We start from the raw sequence: 16,774 nt of genomic DNA, 5'->3' as shown, positions 1-16,774 counted from the left end.
TAACAGAGAATTGGGATGTCTAAATGCCGCTTTCCATATAAACTAGGCTTTATAACTTAAAAATGTGTGATAATTATTTTGTAATGGGGTGGTCACTGAGCACAGAATTTTGCTAATTACCTAATGCGCTTAGTTGTAATGGTTACTTTATAGATTAATTTAAATGTGGCATTAAGTGTATACCCTTTGACTTAAATTAATTTTACCTCAAAAAACTTTTCCAAGCAGTTGACAGTATGCTTCTGTTTTCTACTTATTTTTCAGAATACAATATAATACAAAGTATTAAATAGCAAGAGTTTATTGTGTATGAGCAAGACAGGGCTGGTTTGAAATTAGGAATTAAAAAACAAATGCAAAATTTTTAAAATGCTATGGTGCTGGTTAAAAACACCATAATGCAACATACTATATGATAAATAAGTATGTTAAGAATACCATCCTTGCAAGTATTCTTTTATAAAATATATAATGATTTGTATAACAAAGAACCTACTTACAAAGTAGCAGGAAACATTCATACAGCATCTTCTCTGATCAGCCTCCTTCAATGCGAAATGCAGATTCAATAACAGAGTCGGAAGGTAGAGGCTAAACACAGGGCTGTAGTGGTATACCATCTGTCATCCTCTCTCCACCTCCCAAATCCATATATTATCAGATTATTTTTATAGATGATTTCCTTCTTCGTAAACTCTTTGCTCCTTTTGTTTTCATTTTTACTATTCACAACATCAGTTCAGACTATTCCCTCAGATCCTGCGTTGGATAACAGCCTTGACAGGTAGAAAATTAAAAGCTGTTACTTGTATTTACACCACAAGGCCAGATCAACTGACCTGAAACAATTCCAAGGTTCATGACAATCTTTTAAAAAGTCACCTATTGCAGCAGCTCACGTGCTACACTTTCCAGACCCTGTTTGCTCTATTGGTTACCATTGTCTTTAGCAATTAAAGCCTGATTCTCATCAGCACACCAGATCCAACCACACGGCTCTGTGGAAGTTTACAGCTTTGCATTTTCAGTTTGAAGAGACAGAACGGAATGGAGATGCATGTGCACCATGTTCACTGTTGCAGCTTCCATCAAGTACGTTTGTATAATATTTGGTCATGTGAAAAATGAAAAAAAAAGTCTTAAAAGGGCTAGATGTTTCTCAGCCTCTGGCATCAAGACCCTGCTGATATGAGCTGTTCAGTTCAGGCAATGATGGATGCTTTCGTACATAATAAACCAAGTAAATGCTGTGTCTGAAAGATAGCAATGTCTGCTAAACAGCAAAGCAACTAATATAGGTACAGATTTTTTTCCCTTTGTTTGGCCTTGAAACAATCTTTTGTAAAGAATTAATTTAAATTGTAGTTGGCAGACCTAACATTGTTTATTTTTAAACATTTCCCTCTTATAATTTTGAGACTTTTTATGGTGTTTCTGCTCTACCATTTATAATTGAATATATCAGTTTTTGACTGTTATTAAATTCAGGTATTAAGTGAAAATAATCATTTAGAAATGGCACAAGGCATCATCTGTCTCTCTCTCTCCCCCACCCCCCGCCGCACTTGTCCTGACTGCACTAGATGATCTGCAGCCAGTGTTAAGATGGCTGATTGGAGTTGAGAGTGCTAGGGATGTTTTTCTAGGAAATAGTTCTAAAACATAAGTCAAACTTAAAATTATCTCATCATTTACTTTTGCACAGAGCTGTGGCGACATATGGCTTAGATTCATTTAAGTTCTGTTACTTGATCATACAATGGATTAATATCCAATCATGCATTATGATAATCAGAATCACTTTCATGTTTGAGATTCAAATAAGTTGACTTCTTGTTTTTACACTATAAGAATGTACTTAATGTGAGAAAGGTAAGTTTACTTCTGTAGTTGCATCCTGAGTTAGTTGACTATATTTTGGAAGAAGCCCGAATTCAGTTAAATCTAAACTTACAGTTGTACACAGAAACTAGTTTCAATGCATTAAAAGTGAGCATCTGTCCCCAAACATATTATGCCACAGCTGAGCAGACACTGTAAATTTGGAAGGGGAACTGTGATACCCAGAGGTTGCTGAACTTAAAAGGCAGTTAGCTGGGCAATATTGAGTTTTTTTAATTCCCTTTGCCACACCTGCTCTGAGCATTGCCTTCTACTCGGTTCTAGTGAAGCTCAGCAGAAGGTAGACAAACAGTATCTTGTATTTCAGCTCGGCACTTTGCAGTGGTTTCGACTGAGCATTGTTTTCAACAACTTCAGTCGGTAACCAATACCGTATTGTTGGACGGCAGGCGCAGTCAATTGTTCAATTTTGCGTAAGTCCTCTAACCTTCTTGTTTCCTTGCCTTTTTGCTTCCACTTCCTTTTGTCTTGCACCACTCTCCAGTTTGCTACTTAGTCATTTCTGCCTTCCACCGTTTGGCATATCTCTCCTTTAGTTCTTTTTCTCTCCCCCCCCCCCCCCCCCCCCCCCACATTCCCTTTCTCTACCTTTGTGCTTGTTTAAAAATGTTTGCACTTCTAACTTTGTCCAGTTTTCATGACCGCTCATTCACCTGAAATGTTGTGTTTGTTTCTCTGCCCACAGGTGCTATCTGATCTGCTGAGTATTTACTGTTGTTATTTCAGATTTTATGCGTCTGAAATATTTGCTTTTGCAGAAGAGTGAGTTTCATTAGAGCGATCTGGGAGGTCAAATTGATTTTTTTTTAGGAGAGATTAGGGAAATTTAATAACAATTTCAGTGTGCATTACAGATCACATTGAGGAATCTTCGGAACTGTGCCTATAATTGACTTGATAACTTTATTGAATAGTGTGATAGAATAATATTCAAAACAGTTGCAGTCAATGTTCACCACAAATATTCAGTTTTCAGTTGGAGAAAAGCAATGGAAAATAGGGATATGAAGGTCAATGGGCCAAAGACTCAATTTATAGTCTAAAGGTCAGTTTGAGTCTAAGGAAGAGGATCAAAGAGTTAGGGGTGAATACTTGAAGAAACTGAGTAGCTTAAAATATCTGAGGTTACTGTTTACAGAAGATCAAAGTATAACAATGGAAATTAAGCAATTTATTGGCTTAGAATGGGATAATTGGAAGAAAGAAATGTTGTGTTATATTCTAGAAAATTATCACCAAATTCAAAAGCAAGAATCTTTTACACAGTTATGAGACTGGTCTTGTTAAACCAAATTGAGGGTGGAACAAAAAGAGAGGAATAATGATTAGATCCTAATTGGATGTGTATACTGAGATGGATATGTGGAGTAATGAGAAAGGATAATAACAGGAACTGCTGCATCAGGGGATCAGTCAGAATTGTGAGACTATCTAAGAAAATGCCTGAGAAGAAATTGAAGTGGTATGGTCCCCTGTTGTGGAGAGAGATGATGTGTGTGGTGAGTGCTGGAGATGGGACTAGCAGGATAAAGGAGAAGAGGAAGCCTTAAGATCAGACAGAAAGGTGCAGAGGCAAGTGTAAATGTCATGGCATTGGGAAAAAAAATGGATGACTGAAAGGAGGAACTGGAGAATGGTGACCAATTGACATTGTGGCAACTCCAAGAGAATTGAGAAGAAATTGTAAAAGAAAGGAAGATTCAGTTTTGAGCTCACATTCAAACAGTGTGATTTTCTAAAATAGGTTAATTTTTATTATTTATTATTTAAGTTTTTGCCACCATCTTTTTCCACATCACTTGCTTGTCAGTGTTTGCAGCTGGCTTTTCAAAAACCTTATAGATTCAATGAATTTGGAGCAGTGGCTGGTTGAAGGCACATGACATGGATAACTACTTCAGCTTCCAGCAGTAAAGTGCCAGGAACGTTTAATATCAAACTGAGTACTAGAAAGAGATTTTGGATTTGGCAGAGGTCATTTTTGAATTTAATGCCCTTATACTTCTGGCTGTGGAATGTCTCCTGCTTAGTGTACTAGGTAGTAGAAATCATAGACACCTTTCGTGCCCTCCCACAGGCACTTCACACCCATACACTGTCGTTTTCTTTCTTTATCCACCATGGAATGTAGCAATTGAAGAAATGCATGGAGAGATTATTTTCTTCAAAAGAAATTATCCATTGATGAAAGGCTGCAAAAGGGCAAGAAAATTTGTGCTGGGATCCATGTCATAGTGAATTGAATATTTAGGGCTCTTGAGAGGGCTTTCAGCTAATTAAATGGGGGGGATGTCTAGGGTGGGAGGATATGTAGGCCACAAAGAAAAAGGATGTGGTGACATTGCAGGGCAGTTAGCATGATAATGAAATCCAGAGTTGACAGAGTGTACTAACATAAGAAAGCAGCAAAAATAGGGTCATAGGGCTGGGTCTGGGGGGAGGAAAGGGTGGTGAGAGAATGGGGGGGTTGGTTTTGGGGAGGAATTGGGCAAGATTTAAAAGCCAACAAAAGATGACAAAAAAATTGTGGGCAAAAATAACTAAATGAGGCTAAACAAAAAAAGTAATGAAAGGTCAATAAGGACTTCTTTTAAAGAAACAAATGGAAAACAGAGACTAAAACTAACATAGCCCCCTCAGAGAAGGAGGTTGGGGAAATAATAATGGGAAACCAGAAGATAGAAGAGGAGTTGAATAAATACTCTGCATCAGTTTTCATGGCGTTAGAAAAATACAAAATCAAGGAGCCTAGCTGGGGTGGGTTGGGTGGAATGTATGCAAGGAAAACTTACTGGGGAAAATAATGGGGCTAAAGGCTGACAAGTTCCCTGCAACTGATGAGTTGCATCTTAAGATTTAAATAGCAGTAGCTATGGAGATAGTAGATGCATTGGTAGTAATGATCTCAGAATTCTTAGCTTCTGGAAAAGCCCCAGAGGATTGGAAAACTGCAAATGTGTCCTCTTTATTCGAAATGGAAAGGAGACAAAAAAAAGTAGCTTAGCATCTGTCATTGGGAAAATGTTAATGTCTGTCATAAATGTTGTAATAGCAGAGCATTTAGAAATGTATAATATCATCAAGTAGAGTCAGCATGGCTTCATGAATAAGAAATCATGTCTGACAAATTTATTACTGTTTTTTGAGAAGGTAACTGTAGTGTTTGTAATGTGGTCAGTTAGCTGGACCTCATGGAATATGAGTGCTGTAATTTGGGCTGTCAATCTGGTCCAACCAGGCAGCCCTGGCAGACATTAAAAAGTTGTGTCAAAAATACTGATATTCTTGTACTTGACTTTGTATGAGGCAGTACTATAATCAAGGCGTGTTTGTGTGTAAATAATGGGATACCAGTGTCTGTGGGGTTATTTCAGTGACAAACAGGCTAGATAAAGGGAGACAAGTAAACTTAATATGTTTCCATTTCCAAACAGCATTTGATTCAGATATTGCACAGAAGGCAAATTAATAAGGTGGTTTGGAGGTAGTTTGGAGGCATTGATAGAAAATTTGTTAACTTGGAGGAAAGAGAGAGTTGGGATAGAGGGGATATTTTCAGGATGAAAATCTGTAACTAGTGGAGTGCCACAGGGATCAGTGTTGAGACCAGAGTTATTTACAATATATATTAATGATTTGGATGAGGACATAATTGTCTTATTACTGAGTTCACAAATGTCACAAAAATAGGTGGGAAGGCAAACAATGAGAATGACGTACAGAATCTGCAGATGGATATATTAACATGTTGTGTGAGTAGGCAAAAACATGAAAGCTGGAATATCATGTGGGATAATGAGACATCTTGCACTTTGGCAGGAAGAGCTGAGTTTTATTTAAATGGAGAAAGACTGCAGAAAACTGCAACGCAGAGGGATGTGGGATTTGTATGCCTAAATCACAAAAAGCTAGCATCGAAGTTCAGTGGGAGGGAAAAAGGACTATTGGCGTTTATATCATTTGAAGTGGAGTATGCAAATAGGGAAATAGCTGAACCTATACAAGACACTCATCAGAGCATAATAGGAAGACTGTGACAAATTATGGAGTCCTTAATTAAGCAAAGATCTAATGACATTGAAGCAATCCAGATAAGATTTTCTTGGCTGATCCTAGGAATGGAAGGATTGTTTCATAGAGTGAAGCTGAATAGGTTTGGCTTGTACTCATTGGAGTTTAGAAGAATGAGATGCTACCTGATAGAAACAGGCAAGATTCTTAGTGGGCTGGACAGATTGATGAGGCAAGAATGTTTTCCACTTATGGGAGAATCCAGGACCAGGGGCAGAATCACAAATAAAGGAGTTGTCCGTTTCAGATGGAGATGAGGACGAATCTTTATCTCTGACAGTAGTGAATCTGTGGAATTCTTTTACCCCTTTGCGCTGTTGAGGTTTGGTCATGAAGTATATTCAGGACTGAGTTAGAGAAATTTTTAATCTGTAAAGGGTCATGGCGATAAGGCAGGAATCTAGAGTCGAGGATTATAAGGTAGAACAGACTCACTGAGCAGAATGGCCAACTTGTCCTACATCTTATGGTTTGTATGTTCTCGTTTTATTTTACAAATAAATAAACCTGTAAATCCCCATGTAGTGATCAGAACTGGGTGGACCTCATTGACTATGAGATCCTTGATTGGGTTTGTTAACCTGGGCCAATCAGGAAGCCCTAATTGACAGATATAACCAGCACGTGAGATTTTGTATTAACACTGAATGAGATGCTGAGAGACCCTTAGGTATTTGGGATTAATGATGTAACTTTGCAGAAGTGCCTATTAGCTGAAGCTCAGCTAGATTCAAACAAGCACTACAACTGGCTTTGTCATCAGAAAATGCGGCAAGTGGAGCATGGGAGTCACAAGACATCTCAATAGAAGTGGAAACCCTCAGCTGTCCAACTGAGCATGGGGAGCACCACTTCACATGGTTCCATGGAGTAGACTAATTAGTAAAGATATATCACATAGGATTTGGAGTGAGCTTGCCAATTGGATACAAAATTGGCTTAACGGCAGGAGACAGAGCGATAGTGGAGGATTGTTTTTTGAACTGAAGGCCTGTGACTGGCGGTCTTCCACAGGGTTTGATGCAGAGTCCACTTTTGTTTGTCGTTTACATAAATGATTTAGATAAGAATGTAGAAGACATGGTTAGTAAGTTTGCAGATGACACCAACATTGGTGATATAGTGGACAGTGAAGAAGGTTATCTGAGATTACAAAGACATCTAGATCAATTGAGTCAATGGGAGGTATTGCGTTTTGGTAAAACAAACAAGGGCAGGACTTATACAATTAAACATAGGGCCCTGGGTACTGTTATAGAACAAAGAAACCTGGGGGTTCAGGTACATAATTCTTTCAAGTTTATACACATATAGATGGGGTGCTTAAGAAGGTGTTTAGCATGCTTGTTTTCATTGCTCAGACCTTTCAATATAGAAGTTGGGATGTCCTGTTGAGGTTGTACAGGATCATGGTGAGGTCTCTTCATGAGTCTAATTCTTATCGCCCTATTTCAGGAAAAATATTGTTAAGCTGGAGAGGGTTCTGAAGGGAGCCAGGATGTTGCCAGTAATGGATAGTTTGAGTCATACGGCTAGATAGCTTGGATGTTTTTCACTGAAGCGTAGGATTTTCAGGGGTCACTTTATGAAAGGTGACTTTATAAGATTGTCAGGGGTATACATAGGTTAATGATAAGGGATGGAGGATTTCAATACTGGGGGTATATTTTTAAGGTGAGAGGAGAAAGATTTAAATATGACAAGGGGTGGGTTTTTTTTGACAGAGTGGCTCATGTATGGAATGAACTTCCAGTGGAAGTGGTGGATCCCTATACAGTTATGATGTTTAAAAGACATTTAGATAAGTACATGAATAAGAAATGAATAAGATATGGATGAAGCACGGGCAGATGGTACTAGTTTAGTTTGAGTTGTCTGGTCAGTCCAAAGGGTTTGTTTCCATGTGTGACTATGACTCTGAAACAGTAGGTTGCACTCAGAGGTACATGACTATATTTAAAACAATAAAACAAGGTAATTTTTTTAATGCAGTTATTACCTTAATAAAGTGTACGAGTACTATTAATCTTATTAAATAAGCAGAAACCTCATACAAATGCATTGTAATACCTCTTACAAACTTTTTAGCTGTGAGAACTTTTGCAATACTTCCGTAAATGGGAATTATTTGAATACAGAATACATAATAATCAGTTTTTTCAAAAATGAAACCAGATTTAAGAAAAAATACTCGAGCCTTGATGTGACCTGGCTATTATGCTCGTATTCACGTTATAGAACATAGAACAGTACAGCACAGGCCTTTCGGCCCATGATGTTGTACCAACCTATTATCCTACTATAAGATAAAACTACCATGCATACCCTTCATTTTACTATCATCCATGTGCCTATCCAAGAGTTGTTTAAATGTTCCTCATGTATTTGACACTGGGGACATTATATGATATCTATAATTTCTATCTTAATTAATAAAAGCTTGCATCCAAGATACTTTCCATCAGTCATTAGAATAACTTGCCGCCTCCAGAGTCTGAAGGACCTTTTGGTGAGGGTCCACTTGTTTCATTCTGTATCTCAGTGTGCAACTTGCTAATTTGCCTTTTCTATGTTGTGGGAATGACATTTGCATGGTGCAAGGCTGAAATAGAACTGTCAAAATAAATTTATTCTAGCATAGTTCAGCATTGCTCATGCCTCTTTGATAATATTGCTTGTTTTGTCTGCATCTCTAGTTTGTGTGCTGGCTATGATTTTTTTTCATTATTTGGCTGGTAATTGGTCTGTTTTTTGTTTGACCCAGGCTTTTTGAAATGTATTTTACAGCAATCAGAATTAAAAGAGTACATGTGCTGGATAAGTCCATTTAATATTATGCATAGGATATTTAACATTGTTTCATAAGTTGTGATGAAGGTTCATAATTTATTATTAATCTTTGGAAATTTGGATATGAAAGTGGACAGAACCACATATAGTTTTAAGTTTGATATTATTTCTATGTTGTGTGGGTTAGGAAGGCAAAGACTTGATTTCATTTTGAGTTCTGAGAGTGATGACTAAATGGGCGTCTGGAAATGTGTTTATGTGCATTTAAATGAGACGTTAACAAAAAATTGGGCTATTCCAGCGTTAATGTGACCTATGACACAGGGAGATGACAGTAGAAACTGAGAATGAAGGTTAATCTAGAAGATTAGTGAGAGCATAGATTTCTTTCAGTTAGAAACAGAACATCCAAAAGCTTGTAAGAGCAGCAGTGCAATTTAGCAATGTTCAGAAGTCTGAGGAAGAGAAAAGGTGTCCTGACTAGTTTACTGCCACTAAGAACTCCAGAAACAAGGCTGTGAAAGAGAATTTAAGGAATCTATGTTAAGAACTAAGTGAGCTATGTTGGCATAAACCTTCACCATCTCATACCTTCCAAACCAGTTCTGTGGAAGGTTCACCAGGCCCGAAACATGAATTGATTTTTCTTCACGGATGCTGCCAGACCTGCTAAGCTTTTCCGGGCAACTTTGGCTTTTGTTCTTTCCAAACCCATGTCAGGCTTGTAGTATTGTTTGCTTGCCTGTCTGCTTTTTATTTCCAGGCCTGCCACTTACCTTTTTTAAATTGTTTTTTCCATGTGTTAATTTTATCACCTTACCTTCTTTTGGCGGTTTTTGTTTTTTGAGGCGTGTTTTGGGCGGCTTCTGTGGTGACAGTGGTTGTTCCTCGTGGCCATTGCAGCCATGTCGTTGGTGGCCTGCTTCAACGTCTTTGGCGGCACAGCCCAGGATTCCATCAGTCTGGCTTGGTGACAATTTCGGTTCACCATCCGGCGGCCCAGGATTCCTTTGGGCAACTTCTGTGACGTCTTTTGGCCTGGGATCAGAGAGGCTTAGGGAGTCTGTGGAGTCTTGTGGCATAGATGGGCTGCTTTGGTCGCAGCCTTTGGCCCGGTATTCCAGTGGTCCAGCGTGGCAGGCTTCCACTTCAGCAGTGGCTTTGTTAGCTTTGTATGGTACTGTCTTAGAGTCCCTACAGTGTGGAAGCAGGCCGTTTGGTCCAACAAGTCCACACCACCCCTCCAAGAGCATCCCACCCAGGCCCATTCCCCTCCCCCTGCATTTTCCATGTCGAACCCACCTAACCTAAATTACCCTGGACACTACGGGGCGAATTAACATGGCCAATCCACCTAACCTGCACACCTTTGGAATATGGGAGGAAACCGGAGCACCTCGGAGGAAGCCCACGCAGACACAGGGAGAATGTGCAAACTCCATTACAGACAGTCACCCAAGGGTGGAATCGAACCCAGGTTCCTGGTGCTGTGAGGCAACAGTGCTAACCACCAGGAGATGTGAATTGAACTAAGATGAACTTTTTCTTAATTTTTTGTGTTTCTTTTCATAGCTATGCCATCTGTTACTAAAACAGGTGGCGCCAAATGGCGACTTAACCACTTTTTACTTTCCTTTGCAAAAAATACAAGTGACAATAAATTACTATTCTATCCGATATAGCACTACCTCCTCGCAGGACCTCCAACAATCACAGTGTTGTTGCCACCTTAGCAGCATTCTCCTGTCGTGCAATATAGACTTTGGTTATCCCCTTAAATTGCTATTCTTGTGAATTATCCTGGTATGTGCAAGACAGAAAGCTTTGACAAAATGTGTCTTATTCTAGCAATACTCAAGTTCTGTACTACCAAACAATAATGAACATGAGTATGTTAGCTGGTTGCTTGGCAGATCTGTGAGATAATTTTCCCAACTGTGAAACAATTAATGAGGAAAATACTGGATCGATTATGCTAGATCCTTGTGTCAAAATCCATGCCCAGATTGGTGATGGGTGGTTCCGTTTAGTTTTATTATACTTTACTATACTTTGTTGTTGAAGATTGATATAACTGAATGGCTTGCTCACATGTTAATGAACTAGATTGATTTACCAACAGTCAAAAGTTGCATGGTAGCCATGGTAAGTAAGATTTTCATATAGTTTCTAATTACTCTGTTCAGAGTCGTTATTACACCCCAGGTACGACTTGGAACCAGCTTAGTGATAGGGACACTATCACTGCACCACAATGGGCCTGTATTAGTCTTTTAATTACCTGAATTCAAAGTTCCCAGTTGCTGTGATGGGGTTTGAACTCATACCTTTTAACCATTAATCCAGGCCTCAGAAATACAAGGCCAGGCCTATATGAATCATTGTGTGCCATGTCTGATTGACCATCCCTGGTTGCTGTTGAAGAAAATGTGGATCTGCAAGATCTTCATAAAGCATCAAGTAAAAGGAAGTCTGATCTCTGCTTTAAAAATGTGCATTTGTCAAAGGCATAATTTATTGAGTGGTTTGAAAGAGTTCCGTCACCAGTAAGGTGCCACAGATATGTTCTGATTTGAACTGGAACGATCAAATATAGCACATGTCAGCATCAATTTCGTTTAGAACTCATTTTGCTTCCATCAGAGTACTCTTTCCTCAAAAATTCTTTGCTTAAGCCACATTCACATATACTGAATAGAATGAATAGCAGTTATACTTTCTGGACACATTCTTGGTAAAATTTACAATCTATTTTGACATGAAGCATTGCACTAATTAATTTTTCAGTCAGTTGTCATCACTTGTTATCTATGGATGCCACTAAATCTCTGCATCATGCGCTATATTCTGCCAGCTTAGATACTTTTCTGTACAGCGTCACTTTTCCTTTTCAGTTCTTGAGTATGACCCACCATTTTACCTGTAGGAATCCAAGTTATTTAACTCCACTCCCCAACCCAACTGACTCCAAGTTTGTTCTGTGGTTAAGTTGGTAGCACTCTTGTTTCAGAATTGCAAGGTTCCACATTCAAGTTGCACTGCAGAGTGTGAGCATAGAAACCAAAGCAGATGCTCCAGTGCAATGCTGAGGGAGTGCTGTGCTGTCAGAGGTCCTGTCTTTTGGATGCTATTAAACTAAGCCCAAATATCTGCTTCAGTGGGTAGTAAAGATTACATGGCTCTATTCCTATTTTGAAGAAGAGGAGTGGAGTTCCTCCTAGTGTCCTGACTAGTATATATCCCTCAAACTACATCACAAAAACAAATGATCTAGTCCTTATTTCATTGCTGCTTGTGGGCAGGTTTTTGCACAAGTTCACAGGTGGTAATCATGCATTTCAAAAAGTACTTTGTTTACTGTAATGCTGTTTGAGACATCTGGTGGTCATGAGAGGACCGTGTTTCCGTTTTTTCCAGAGTGTACTAATCTTGAACTGTAATGCCTGTCAATTGCAACCACCTAGCTGTAACTCATGTAGTTACCACATAGAATGATGTCTTTAGTTAACATCTAAAAAAATTGGCTTTAATTTTGTGATTGCTTATTATTACTAGTACTAACAATAAATTAGCACTCTGTATTAGTAGCAAACTGCATATTTTATGTCTAGCTAGCAGTTATAATTAATCTGTCTAACATCCATAAGCTTGACTTAATATTTAATGAACTCTTAATTCCCTTGCTATTTGTTGTTGAACTAAAAGAAATATTAATTCTCTGGCTTCTGTAACTATTATTTCTGTGTTAGTGCATCTTAGGAACCAATCAGTGCATTCAGTTAATTGAAAGCTATGCTCTTAATTGCTCCAATTTGGTAGTGTTTAGATTACTGATGTAGGGGCAAGTTTACTTGGTTTGTTCCTCCTAAAAATGTATGATGAAATAAGTGGCAAATAATAGTTAAAATTAGTCATTTATATTTGTTAATGTTAATTTGTTGTCATTATAGAAGACTTTGTACTTCACAACTAAATTCTATTCACAAGCTTCCCTGAACCTTTTTTTTAGCACTGTTCTCTGCTAGTTTTGAAACCTCTGGCCTGCCGATGAAGCCTGTATATGTTGAAATTATGATGTTTCAGTTGTTGTGCTACTTCCAGTTTTATGTATCCACTGGGAGTAGACCAGTTGAAACAAGTCTTAAATGTCATTTTTTTCATGATCTGTGCTCAAAGTCAAAATAGGCTATAAAGCGCTTTGATCTGTAAAAACTGATTTACGAATATTGCAATAAAAGTTTATGAAAAACAATCAAATTAAAAGAAGGTTCTCTGGAAGCTGTCTGACATCTGCTTGCGTAATTAAACAGATGTCATGGCAGAAGTAAGATAAGTGAGAGAGGCTTCTGTGGTCCAGTCTGGAAATTTGTCAGGTCTGCTTTTGCATGCGTACACAACCTGCCGGATACAAGTGTCATCAGTAATGTTTATTTGTTCACATTGTATAATTTCCCTGTTCCTCGTTATGTTCATTACCAAAGGTCTTACAATTTCTCAATTGCCTTGTTGAGAATATATTTGTCTTTATTATTGGTTGGAAGAAATTAAATTTAATAGCTGGGAAGTGGTGAAGAAATATTGTAATACAGAATAGAAGTGTGGCCCAGGGTTTAATATACTCATCCATGATGGAGTGCACAGAGTAATAATAGTTATGAAATTATAATTTCTGAATTATTTGTAAATTTAATCAGCACTTATTAGCATATAAACTGTATATATAAGATTGCCAGTTCTCCTTGGATACATTTATCTGAAAAAAAGTTTGCCCGTATTTGATTTTTTAAACTTTCTCCTGACGTGCCATATAGGAATTTGCCTTAGGGCAGTAGGTCTCAAACCTTTATTCTTCTGTAATGCATTTTAGTGTTCCACCATTGGTGTTACCAGATGCTGGCAAGGGACAAGTCACGGAACTGGTTGACAGTTAAAACGTCAGGCATGCAAGCAGAAAAATCTACTATTCTACGTCCACTATTTTCAGGCTGTAATGGTGTTAGTAATTGGGCTTCAGACTTTGTTGACAACACAGTGGGGAGCTGGAGGAACACAGCAGGCCAGGCAACATCAGAGAAACAAGAAAACTGACATTTTGGGTCAGGACCGTTCAGAAATGGGGAGATGGAAGAGAGCTCAGAAGTAGAGAGAGGAATGGTGGGCAAGGTAGGTGGGGTGGTGATAGATGAGTCCAAATAGGCAATGGTGGGGGTTGGTCGGTGAGGTGGGTGGAGCGGATAGGTGGGAGAGAAGACGAACAGGTCTGCTGTGTTCCTCCGGCACCATACTGTGTTATCTCAGACTCCAGCATCGACAGTTCTTACTATCTCTTCAGAGTTCGTAGAGTTGTCTTAGAATTATACAGTACAATGAATCATACAGTGCGGAAAAGCCTTTTAGCCCAATAAAACAGCTCTGAATCCTTCCCTTTCCAACACTTGGCCTAAAGCCTTGATTTCATGACATTTCAGGAGCTCATCCAAATACTACTTAAGATTGTGAGGCTTCCCGCCTCATTACAGGACACAAGCAAAAATAAATCTCTCTCAGTTAAAGGGGCCTGTCAGCTGATACCAAGAATATAAAATCTCAATCAGTGCTCCATAATCACCCTTAATGCTTTGGAGCTCATGACCTCAATTTCTCAACCCCACTGGGAATCACAGCTCACAATTTGGGAGCCCTTGCTTTCAGAATTTATTCTGAACATCTGAATTGTAATAGTCAGGAAGCACGTAGATAAAGTTATGATTTATTTATCGATTGTTACCTAATATCAAGAAAGGTACAGTGAAAAGTGTTTTGTCACCACAATCTGATGCCACTTTCAGTTACAAGAAATAAATTACATAAGTAGAGTTCATCTTCTGTACAATGGGTCTTCCAACAGAGCGACTGGGCTTCTGCTGGGTGTCCTGGGCCTCTAGGCCTACCACAACCAAGAGTCCCTGCTCCAGTCACAGCCTCTGCCATAGCAACTCAGACCGGGCACCACACCACCACAGATGATGACATGCTGAGTCCACGCTCCAGGCCTGTTGCGGTCGGGAGTCTTGCTCTGGGCATTGCCACGCCGCAGAAGATGAAGAAAAGATAAAAAGAGAAAGATAGAGACAAGAAAGGTGAGAAAAAGAAGTATGTTCTGGCCTGGAGTGGACAGTCTCAGGAACCTGAATGCTACCCACTGTGCCAACGCTAGCAGCTTGGAGACAGTTGTTTTAAATTGTTCTGAGATCTTGTGTGTACTAGTAATGTGCTATTTTTAGTTAGGGCAGGAGTATTATACCATTGAACTTTAGCACATCTAAAGTTGCATAGTTCAGTGAACTCAACCTCAGTGCTGGGATTGCACCCGATGAGAATCTCTGACTGGTCCGGACTTCTGACCCTGAGGTTCCTTGAGTAGATAGGGAGGTTACCCTCAGGAGTAATATTACATTTCTTTCTTTACACTGCTCTCTCATCAAACCATTCATGCCATATCTCCTTTAATGCAGTAACTTCCAGCAGAAGCTTTGAAATGTCAATATCCTAGTGCAATATATTTTCACAATAGTTTCGGATAATTCACTCCACAGGCTAAATGGTTGAAAAACACTTGCTAAAAATCCATTCGACTGAGAAGAATAGTTCACTACAGTAGGCACTTTAGGTTGCCCAGTTTTAAGCAGTTTCATTTCATTATTATGAAATTAATAGTGCCAGTATATGGGTTTGGTGTCAAGATGTTCAATTTAACATCAGTTTGCAGTAGGTGTGACCTAGAGTCACATGGCCTGATAGGCACCATTTTGGAGCAAGTGCAAGGAGAGTTGTTGGAGCACCTTCAAAGCAGTAGCATTTTTTAAAAACAGATGTAGCACAGTTTTTGTATGACAGTAATATATTCCCACAAGAGCTGAAGACTGGACTGCTCATTTTCAGTCCAGTGACCCTGTATTCCTATATTATGTTTGGTGCCCCAGTGTTCTTGCTGGGGACTATGTAGTGGGTAAGGTAGATACACTATTTTAAAGTCTGAGTGGCATTTGCTCCACGTAAAATCACTTTCCTTGTCTCAGAGCTTGTTTGGACAGAAAACTCAGGGTTCAGCTCTTGCATTTTAGGAACTTGACTCTGATAGAGTCCTAAGTGTGACTGTTCTTCATCTTTGCAGCATGGTATTTTGGAAGCGAGAGAGAGAGAGAGGTGCTGAAGTTAAAGCAGAGACATAATTTTTAAATTATTTTAGATTGTTTATTTCAGACATACGATTTGGCATTTTGATCATTTGAATCACTTTGAAACCTGTCAAAAACACACAACAGATTAAGCTATTGAGTCTACTGTGAAAAAAGAAAACAGCAATGAGATTGAATGGTTTTAAAACACTTAGAAAGATGCGGATAAGCAGTTCTTATTGGCATAGTATTTGCGCTACTGTCTGTGACATTGAGGATAATTATGGGAATTGTGATAAAATCAAAGTGTTCATAGTATGTACGTTTAAATTCTGGAAGGGTAAGATGGACGAGAAAGAGATCATGGAGAATGTGGAAAGACACTTGACAGTCTGGTTTCAAGACCGAAACCAGTGCCATACAGAATAAACATCTCCAAAGAGGTGAAGATAGCATCAGATTTAAACCTGCCAAAAACTTCCTGACTGTTCTGCTGGTAAGAATACTACAGGAGGTTTCAGACTTTAAGCCCTTAGTAGCACACCATTTGGAGACACCAAGGGCTTTGAGAGGTTACACCAAGGAACATCTGCATGTCAGTTGGTATTTTCATAAGAAAGCCTGGCTGGTGTTGTTATTCAAGAATGGATCTCTCTGTACGCAATTCCTGCTTGGATGGACTAGTTAAGCCATTAATTTTTATATTATTATGAAAATATCATTATTTCTTAGACTAGATGATGCCAGGGTCATCATATCAATCTTGATCACGTTGGCAAATGTAAATGTGATTTCCCTGCCACCTAAGATGACATAATTGCTTTGGCACATAGAACAGGAAGTAATAACATTCG

At 38.8% G+C, this 16,774-nt stretch overlaps 2 protein-coding genes across 8 annotated transcripts in view; one reads left to right on the top strand and one right to left on the bottom strand.

The window, feature by feature from the left end:
* Nucleotides 1-1,076, bottom strand: part of LOC125455448 (uncharacterized) — a 52,656-nt gene extending 51,580 nt beyond the window's left edge. For all 7 annotated transcript variants that reach the window (XR_009446246.1, XM_048537482.2, XM_059649218.1 and 4 more), the window contains exon 1: nucleotides 501-1,076. Coding sequence is in view for 6 of the 7 variants with exons in the window: in XM_048537482.2 (XP_048393439.1) it covers nucleotides 501-620 (120 nt within the window). In the remaining variant the exon portion in view is untranslated. The remainder of the gene's footprint in view (nucleotides 1-500) is intronic.
* Nucleotides 1-16,774, top strand: part of aven (apoptosis, caspase activation inhibitor) — a 75,458-nt gene that overhangs the window by 17,571 nt on the left and 41,113 nt on the right. The gene's annotated exons all lie outside the window — the stretch shown is intronic.

Source organism: Stegostoma tigrinum, chromosome 10 (genome assembly GCF_030684315.1).
Source record: "Stegostoma tigrinum isolate sSteTig4 chromosome 10, sSteTig4.hap1, whole genome shotgun sequence".
Classification (NCBI taxonomy): domain Eukaryota; kingdom Metazoa; phylum Chordata; class Chondrichthyes; order Orectolobiformes; family Stegostomatidae; genus Stegostoma; species Stegostoma tigrinum.
The sequence above is the reverse complement of the archived record's forward strand: the minus strand, read 5'-3'. Positions and strand labels throughout refer to the sequence as shown.